This window comes from Elephas maximus, chromosome 3 (genome assembly GCF_024166365.1).
Source record: "Elephas maximus indicus isolate mEleMax1 chromosome 3, mEleMax1 primary haplotype, whole genome shotgun sequence".
NCBI classification, from domain to species: domain Eukaryota; kingdom Metazoa; phylum Chordata; class Mammalia; order Proboscidea; family Elephantidae; genus Elephas; species Elephas maximus.
The window spans coordinates 190,742,494-190,752,746 of NC_064821.1; the positions used below are offsets into that span (position 1 = coordinate 190,742,494).

Here is a 10,253-nt window from a genome sequence, read left to right on the forward strand (position 1 = left end):
ATTATGGTAGGAAAAGCCAAATGGAAGCCATTAGAACTACCCCTACCTAAGAAAATAGGAAGCCAAAAGCAGTACCATATTCATGGAGGGATTGCAGACCTTACTGCCTCTATCAAGGACTTCAAGGATGCACAGGTGGTGATTCTTACCAATTTCCTATTCAACTAACCTATTTGGCCTGTGCAAAAAATAGATGGATCTTGGAAAAGAAGAGTGCATCATCATAAACTTAACCAGGTTGTGACCATAATTGCAGCTGCTGTTGCAGATGTGGTTTCATTGCTTGACCAAATGAATACATCTCCTGGTACCTTGTATGCAGTTAGTGATCTGGCCCATGCATTTTTCTTAATTCTGGTTGATGAGTACACACCAGAAGCAGTTTCACTTCAGTTATTAAGGCCAGCAGTACATTTTCACTGTCCTAGATCAGAGGTAGATCAACTCCCCAGCCCTATGCCATAACTGAGTCTGCAGGGAACTTGATCACCTTTATTTTCCACAAGATGTCACACTGTTCCATTAAATTGATGACATTATTCCGATTGGACCTAGTGAAGAAGCAGTGTCAGTGACTCTGGACTTGTAGGTAAAATACTTGAGTGCTAGAAGGTGGGAATTAATTCAACAAAAATTTAGGCCCCTTCCACCTCAATGAAATATCTAGGGGTCTTGTGGTGTGGGGCATGTCGAGACATTTCTTCTAAAATGGAAATAAGTTCTTGCATCTGGCACCTCCCACAACTAAAAAGGATGCACAACGACTTGTGAATCTCTTTTCATTTTGGAGGCAACATATCCCTCAGCTAGGTGTGTTACTCTGGCCTATGTATCAAGTGACTTGAAAACTACTAGTTTGAATTGGTGCCCAGGACAACTGATGGATCTTCAACAGCTTCAGGCGGCTCTGCAAGCTGCTCTGCCACTTGGGCCATATAATCCAGTTGATCCAATAGTATTTGAAATGTCACTGCCAGATAGAGATGTTGTTTGGAGTCTTTGGCAAGCCACTATTGGTGAATCACAGTGTAAACCCTTAGGATTTTGGAGCAAAACCCTATCATCCTCTGAAGATAACTGCTCTCCTTTTCAGAAACAGCTTTTGGCTTGTTACTGAGCCTTAGTAGAGACTGAACGCTTAACCGTGCTTAGCCATAGACCACCAAGTGACCATGTGGCCTGAAGTGCCCATCAGGAACTGGGTGTTGTCTGACTGACAGAACCATAAAGTCAGACGTGCACAGCAGCACTCCGTCATTAAACGGAAGTGTTATATATGAGACTGGGCCCAAGCAGAGCCCAAAGGTACAAGTAAGTTGAATGAGGAGGTGGCCCAAATGCCTACGGTCTCAACACCTGTCACGTTACCTACCCTCTCCCAGTATGCAACTAAGCCCTCATGGGGACTTCCTTACGATCAGGTGACTGAGGAACAGAACAATCATGCCGGGTGTACAGATGGTTCTACACGATATGCAGGCACACTCAAAAGTGGACAGTGACAGCATTATAGACCCTTTCTTCCTGAAGGTCAGTGGTGAAGGACAATTCTCCCAATGGGCAGAACATCAAGCAGTGCACCAGGCACTTCATTTTGTTTGGAAAGAGAAATAGCCAGCTGTGTGATTCTGTACTGATTCATGGACTGTGGCCAGTGGTTTGGCTGATCAGTCAGGGACTTGGGAGGAACTTGATTGGAAAGTAGGAGATAAGGAGGTACGGGGAAGAAGTATGTGGATAAACCTCTCCGGATGGATGAAAGAAGCGAATGTATTTGTTTCTGATGTGAATGTTCACCAAAGGGTGCCGTTGGCAGAAGAGTATTCTAAAAATCAAGTGGATAGGAAGACACATTCCATGGAAACAAGTCATCCTCTTTCTAAGCCACTTGGGTCATTGCCCAGTGGGCTCATGCATGAAGGGGCCTTGGTGGCAGAGATGGAGGTCATCCCTGGGCTCAGCAACATATACATCCGCTGACCAAGGCTGACTTGGCTACAGCCACCACTGACTGCCCAATCTGCCAGCAGCAGAGACCAACATTGAGTCCCTGATATGGCAACATTCCTCAAGGTGGCCAACCAGAAGCCTGGTAGCACGTTGACTACATTCGACTGCTTCCATCATGGAAAGGACAGCATTTTCTTCTTACTAGAATAGACACTTAATCTGGATATGGATTTGCCTTCCCTGCATGCCATGTTTCTGCCAAAACTACCACCCTTGGGCCTACAGAATGCTTTTTCCACCATCATGGTATCTCACAGCAGCATCTCATATCAATGGACTCACTTCACAGCAAATGAAGTGCAAAAGTGTGCCCACCCTCATGGAATTCACTGGTATTACCATGTTCTCCATCATTCTGAAGCAGCTGGCTTAATAGAATAATGGAATGGTCTTCTAAAGACAATTAAAGCACAAGCTAAGTGGCAATACCTTGCAGAGCTGGGGCAATGTTCTCCAGAAAGGTGTATATACTCTAAACCAGAGTTCAATATATGATTTTGTTTCTCCCATAGCCAGGATTCATGGGTCCAGGAATCAAGGGGTGGAAATGGGAATGGCACCACTCACTATTACCCCTAGTCACCCACTCATACAATTTTGGTTTCCCGTCCCTTCAACCCTGTGCTTTGTGGGTCTAGCAGTCTTAGTTCCAAAGGGAGGAATGCACCCACCAGAAGACACAGCACTGATTCCATTGAACTGGAAGTTAAGAATGCCTCCTGGCCACTCCTCATGTTTCTGGATCAACAGACAAATAAGAGAGTTACTACATTGGCTGCTTTGATTGACCCAGATTACCATGTGCAAATAAGATTCATATTACATAATGGAGGTAATGAAGAGTATGTCTGGAATACACGAGATCCCTTAGGACATCTCTAAGTACTACTAGCATCTGTGATTACAGACAATGGAAAACTACGGCAGCCCAATTCGGACATGACCACTAATGGCACAGACCCTTCAGGAATGAAGGTTGCATTACCCCACCAAGCAAAGAACCACAACCAGCTAAAGTGCTTGCTGAGGGCAAAGGGAATGGAAAATGGGTGGTGGAAGAAGGTAGTTCTAAATACCAGTTCCAACCACATACCCAGTTGCAGAAACAAGGATTGTAACTGTTATGAACATTCCTTCTTTGTATTTGTGCATCAAATATTTTTGTTTTCTTCATTTATAAATTATAAGATGTAAACGGGTTTTTGATTATATGCATGTTAGTTATGTTCGGTGCAAGTACAACTCTGTAATAGTCTTTATTCAGTGATTGTGTACGGTTAAAGAGATGTGTACAGATGCCAAGTTGACAATGGGTGAACTGTGATTGGTAAGGTTGTTTTTCAACTTGGCTGGGCCATGATTCTCAGTGATTTGGCAGTTATCTAATGATGTAGTTTGGCGATCATGTAATGATGTAGTTTTCTCAGTTATGTCACGATATTATTTGGCAGTTATGTAATCATGCATTTATCCTTAATTTTGTGATATAATGTAATCACTTCCATGATGTGATCTGATATGATCAGCCAACTTGTTGTAATGGGGTTTCCTCAAGGATGCGGCCTGCATCCAATATATATGGACATTCTGGCAAACCTCTCTGGCTTTTGCTCACTCCTGAACCTGCATCCCACTTGTAATCATCCGAACCCTGGTTCTTGGGACTTGAGCCAGTGGACTGCCATATTGACTGCCAATCTTGGGGTTGTAGGCCTCTCCAGCCTGTGAGCCAGCAGCCTGCTCTCTTACCTCCGATCTTGGATTCATCAACTTCCACAGTCTATGAGTGAGCAGCCTGCCATCTGACTTGCCAATCTTGAATTCATCAGCCCCTGCTGCTACGTGAGCCAGGAGAAGTCTCCAACCTGACACCTGACCCACAAGCTGGGGTCTTGCCAGCCTCCTACAGTGGTGTGAGCCATTTTCTTGAGATAAATCTCTCTCTCTGTTTTTGTCTCTCTCCCTGTCTCCTTGCTAGCACTGTGGTTAAGAGCTAAGGCAGCTAGCCAAAAGGCCGGCAGGTCAAATCCACCAGCCATTCCTTGGAAATACTATTGGAAAGTTCTACTCCATCCTATAGGGCAACTATGACTTGGAATCAACTCAACAGCAACAGGTTTACTTCTCTAGAGAACCCAGCCTAAGACACCATCCAGGTTCCAATGCCTGCCTTTGCAAGAATCCATTTTCGTGATTGTATGGATGATCCCAAAAGCTCTTTGGACTCTTGATTACCCTGAAGCAGGATTCTGACCTACTATGGTTTATAAATATTCTGACAGGTGCCAGAGCCACTTTGCAGTCTGCCCTTATCCCGAAGGGCAGAAGAACCTCGGCGTTCAATTCAATCAATTTTCAGAGGAGTTTTGTGTGAACAAATGTTTATAAACACATACTCTGTGCCAGGTATACTGCTAGGTATTGAGGATTCAGGGGTGCAAACAGTCTCTGCCCTCTACAAACTCATATTATACAAGAGATCAGATAAATGAAGTAGGTGTTGTGGATGCTAGAAACAAAAATCAGCATAATGTAAAATAGAGACAGAAAAGGGGAACTTATCACATCCTTGGGGTCACCTCTGAGTTCAATCACTACAGAGAAGATGACACTTAAACTCAGAATTAAGACAAGATGTTCCAAGGCAGGCAAGACTAAGAAAGAAGTTTCAGGCAGAGGAAACAGAGACAGCAAATGTAATGATAGCAGGAAATAGCATCAAGTGTTGTGGGGATTTGCAAGCGCTTGGATCTATACCCAGAGCATAACTATTAGAAGAGGTTCAGAGAAAAATGCGGTCAAGGAGGCAGGCAGAAGACCAACTTTAGGGCCATGGCACAAAAACAATCATCACGGATCAGCACCCTGGGTATCAGAAGAGAGGAGGCAAAAGTTGAGAATGATTCTAGACTGGGATGTTGCAAGACAGGTGTGGGTAAAGAAAAGATAAAAGCCAAGTTGAGTCGTGGTGGTGGCTCATGGCGGGTAGGCTGAAGAAAGGAGGTGACACCAGCCAAGGTTGACAGGAAGAGAGAAGAAGAAGAGGCTTAGCGACCCAAGCTTCTGATTAGTTTGAAAAGTAGAGAAAATGAAAGCAAGGAAGAGAAGGAGCAGCAAGGCTAAGCAGAGGTAGGTGGAAAGGAGAATATGGGAAAGGAGAATTTCAGAAAGGAATACAGCCAACTTCTGACAAAGCCCAGAGTGGAAGGGGACCCCAAGTAAAGAGGAGGAATTGGTGAGGAGGGACTTGTTAGTTAATTAGTATATGATTATTATCTTCTCCCAAGCATATCCCGTGGGTGGGATATAGAAGGAAACAGCAGGTCAGGTTGAAAGATGGGTGTGATCAGTAGGTTAATAGGCAACTGTGCCCAAGCGCATAGGAGTGAAGGAACGAGATGGAGTGAACCTCAAGGAGGAGGTTTAGGGGACATGGCCTGGAAGTGACACTGGGGATGGAAGTGATTAATGACCTCTCCTGTCTCCTGCCTCTTTCAGGCTTGAGTAAGTCGAGAATGAGCAGCCCCCTGCCTTCCCAGGGAAAAAGCCACAAGGAGATTGGTGTCCTCCAGAGAGCCAGGGCTGGGAAGGCAGCCCCTGTGCCATGTTGGTTTCTAAGTCCTAAGTGCCCAGCAGTGTGTGACCCCAAGTAGAGGATCCCACACTGGGAGTTGGTTTCTCCCTCTCCACTTTATCTGGCCAAAAGGTGAGTTTATTTTTCAAGTATCACACTGAGGGAGGACTCCTCCAGCACCCAAAAGGGAACACATAACTACTGTGGACCTTAACCAGCCCTATTCTTTCACTTGCTTTCTCTGGGACTTCCTCACTAGACAACAAGCTCTTCAAATCTTCACTTCTGTCTCCACAGTGCACATGTCTCACATCGCAGTGAGGAGAGACACCTCAGAGCAGAAGCTCCCTCTCATTCACACACACACATGCATAAACACACACAAACACACACACACGTTCTGCAGGTTAACACATCACATACAAGCCCCAAAAAATCATATCCATAGACTTCTGCAGGCAGAGCTGGTTCTCAGAACCTTGCTGTCTCTCCCCATTCATGACAATGACCCATAGAGAAAATGCCCACTGGCCCTCAGGCTCACAGGAAGGCATGACTTTGGTCGAGGATGTACTTTTGACCTCAGAGGAGAAATCCAACTCCTCTATGGCCCTTAGAAGAAACTGCAGTGAAGGGCTAGGAAATAAAGCATCTTCTCCTCCTCCCTGTTCTTTCCTAAACAGCCAGGTGGGTGATGGATATCTCAGTGCCACATCAGAGATACCCGACCCCCTACACACTTACGCACATACAGGCACCACTTGGGAGACAAAGAGACATCCCAGGATCCCAGCTCTATCCCAGGAGAAAAAAGAGTATGTGCCATACTAGCAGGGCCCTCCTGTGATGCCAGCACTTGGGCTACATTGGGGCCTGAGGAGCAGAAGTGGGCCTGGGATAAGACCAGGAAGGCCTCTCTGCACTAAATGTCAGCTGGGTTGACCCCCCGCTTGTGGAGAGTCTACAAAGCCGAGAGTCAGTATTTGTCCATTTGTCCACTAATATCACCAAAAGAGAAGGAAGGAGTAATGCAAGTATCAGGTGCAAGGAGATATTTATTGTTTTGGGGGTCTCTGCAGGCCTCTAGGCTGGACTGGCCAGGGATCACTGGCATCCCCCGGAACAGGGTGGGACACCATGGCTCTGTTTGTGGTAGTCAGTGGCTATGTCTCCCACTACAGAGAGAAACTCGGAAAAGTCAATCTTCTTATCCTTATTCTTGTCTTTTTTCTCAAAGACATTGCATAAGTAATCTTTGCCCCTTCTTTCCTGTGGGGTAAAAAAACATACAAACGTAAAAACATTATCCAGGGAGAAGAGGAGAATAGAGACAGAAGAAGAGACAACACCTAGGGTGAACCAAAGGTGTGGTTGGTCAGGGGAGGTTATGGAGATGGAGAGATGGGGTCAAGCAAAGTCAAGCCCTGACTCATCACTGGAGATCTCTGGTCAAAAATTGGAACTTGCACGGGGAGTACACTGATAAATGACAAGGGGACTCAGGCTCATCCACCACCTCCCCTTCAGGTGCACTGTCTTCATTCTTCCCCCACGGGACCATTACAGCCGAGCCAGTTACTCTCCTTATTCTCTAATGCTCTTCACACTTAAATTCTTTCCCATCAAAGCCTATCGGTTTGGTCCCATTTATTCTGTTCCTTAGTCTCAATCTGTGCTAATGATTCCTTGTAACAGTTAGATGAAATTAGGACTATGAATGTGCTTTGCCCATATAAAAGTTGGTGGCCCTGTCTTTGGGTTCGTGATTCCCACCGTGTTACCTCTCCTTCCACGGGCAGTGGTAGTTCAGTGGTAGAATTCCCCCAGTGGTAGAATTCCCACCTTCCAAACAGGACGCCCGAGTTCAATTCCCCGCCAATGTACCTTGGTGCACAGCCACCACTCACCTGCCAGTGGAGGCTTGCATATTCCTATGATGCTAAAAAGCACCTAACACTAACCCCTTCTCTCAGGAAAACGTGAAGAAGAGCCTTTAGGAGGCAACCTTTTAACCCAAGGCAACCAGACCCTTGGGGGGACTCTCAGTGACCAGTGGGAGGGCACATGCTTTAGTCTATTCACTGGTTTTCAAATCATAACACTTTCTTGAGTCTCTAATATGTCCACCAATTTTTCTCCTTTTCAAAGCATTTTCACATAAGTCATTTCATTTCAACAACGCCAAAATGGGAAATTAAGTTCTTTTATCTCCTTTTGTAGATGAGAAAACTAAGGATCGGATTGTGGGTGATTTGTCCAGATTCACGCAGCAACAGAGCCCCAGTGGCAGGACAGATACCCAGGAGAAAAAAGAGCATGACTCTTTGTCCTGAGCTCCTAGAATCTTCCATTCTGCCTCCACATGGGACTGGCCCTGCCTCGGGCCTGGAGGTAAAATGAGGAGAGTAGAGGTGTGGAGATTTATTCAGGGAAGGGCCAGACTCCAGAGCAGCCAATCACAAACAGTGTATCCACTTAGCAGTGGGGTCCTCAGACATGCCAAAGCCCATGGACCCTGTCTACCCACCTTATCCCCTCCCTGTACACATAACACACCTCTTCCTGCCCCAGACGAGCCAGACCCCTACTCACACAGTCATTGAGGAAGTTGGGGAAGTTCTCCTTCAGTAGCTTCAGCAGGTTTTCCCTGTTGATCTTATCATCATACCCGGTGTATCGATGAAATAGTTCAACCAAGCTCAGGACCACATTCTCAGCTGGAGTGTGGCATATCTTGACTTTCTCAGCTGCAATGTTGCTCATCTTGCCTTTTATTCCAAGACAAGAGTCTACAGAAAAGAAATCAATGAGAATGACCTGGGTGGAAGAGAGTTTGAAGGACAAGGCCAAGGAGTGAGTGAGGGCTGAGCTCAAAAGGAACTTGTCTTTCTCAAATGGTGAAGTAAATTGGTCTCAGGGAGGGGAGAGTGGAACCAAGTCTTGGGTCTTGAGACCATTCCTGGGGGAGTCTGGGATGAGTGGGAGTGGAACAGTGGAGATGAAGGCTGTGTTAGTGAGGGGCAGAGGCTGAACAGCTGGCGGTGGGTATGCAACTTCTCCTGGCTCACCCGGTTGGAAGTGAGATCACAAAGAGAAACATGAAATCCCAAGGCAAGACATTCCCATCAAGCATAGCCTTTGGTCTACCCCACTCTCCCCACTTCCACCTAGGAAATCACCAAGGACCGCCAGCCTGAGCAATCAGGTCTAGAATCCTGGGTTTCTGGATATCTGACACAGTGGTAGGACTCCCACCTTCCAAACAGGACGACCAAGTTGAATTCCACACCAATGTACCTCGGTGATAACCACCACCGATTCTGACCCCTCCACCCTCCAAGACCTTCCCAGAAGTTATTTTGGAAGACCTTGTGCCCGAACAGCACACTGAATCCAGGGAATAAAGAAAACCAAGGGCTACAGGAGGAACATATTTTTTACCTGACATTTCTCAGAAAAGCACTTAATAGTGAGAAAAGAGGAATAACAAGATCATCTAACCCAGCCAGCCCCCCACTGAGACCGGTGGAGAAGAAGGGATATGGGATTTGCCAGGAAAACCACAAGGTCCCACTCTATTAGTTGCAGAACCCACGCATACTGACTCCCAGGTCAGGTTAGCATTCCCCAACAGCTGCAGACGGCATACCAAGTGGGCACCAGGCATGACTCCTAGGAAAGAACAGAGACAGGTGCAGACTTACTGGATCTGAGGATGATCACGGAGGAGAGAATTAGTGAGATTGTGTATCTAGGCACAAAGCAGGCCCTTTATACAGCTCCGCCTGGGATCTTCCCAGAGGCTGGGTGCCCTGTGGCAGTCTTCATTAGTTTCTCCAAACATTGCACCACTTTGGGTGGGGAGACACACCGAAGAAGCTATGCTCAAAACTTCCTTCTAGATATGCTGGGTCTCCAGTGCCTATCACTATCAGGCCACATCACCACAATTCTGCCCAGCCCAGGCTCCTGGCCAGTGGGAGGAGGCCCCATGCAAGAGACATGTGGACAGAGTTGAGTACGTTGCCATATCTCAAGGATGATGGAATCTAGGAATCTGGGAGGAAAGAAACACCTGTTTCTTCATTCAGTCATTCCACATCATTTTATCAATGGCTAGTAATAACTGCCTCCTTTACCAAGTTTGGTAAAGAGCCATGCAGTGTGTTACCGTTTTATGTACATTGCCTCAGAGTCCCATGAGAGCCCTGTGAGTTCACATAAGGCTCTCTACCACTGTGAGGTAGGTATTTTCCCTTCTTACAGATAAGCAAATTTGGACCGAGGATGGGTTTCTCAAGTTTACTCAGAATATGACAAATTCAGGATTCAAACCCAGATCTCTCAGACTTCAAAGCCCTCTCCTAATCATACTGCCACCTTGCTGAGCCTCTGATGGTGTACCGTCTGGACTGGGTAAGGGGTCACACCATTGCCTGCCCTGTAGGAGCCCACACTCCAGGACAGGTGACCCTGCACAGAAGCATCCCACAGGTACCTATATCCATGAAACTGTGGCCTCTAGGGCCACAGCGGCAGTGAGTGGGGCGTCTGTGATTTCCAAAGCCCTGGCTGTCACAACTTTCAGGCCATGAGCCTCTCTGCAAGGGCTGTCTGTGGGCACCAGTGCCCCAGGAACAAAACCTTTTCCATCAGGGAAGCTCACTAT

The 10,253-nt window shown here is 46.5% G+C and overlaps 1 protein-coding gene across 1 annotated transcript; it reads right to left on the reverse strand.

Annotated features, from left to right (window-relative positions):
- Window positions 1–6,688: 6,688 nt before the first annotated feature.
- LOC126071478 (protein S100-A7-like) lies at window positions 6,689–8,347 on the reverse strand. Its single transcript, XM_049875670.1, has 2 exons — window positions 8,177–8,347; window positions 6,689–6,853 (listed from the first exon to the last, which is right to left on the reverse strand). Exons 1-2 carry the CDS (start codon window positions 8,345–8,347, stop codon window positions 6,689–6,691), a joined length of 336 nt encoding a protein of 111 aa, XP_049731627.1.
- Between the last annotated feature and the right edge of the window lie 1,906 nt (window positions 8,348–10,253).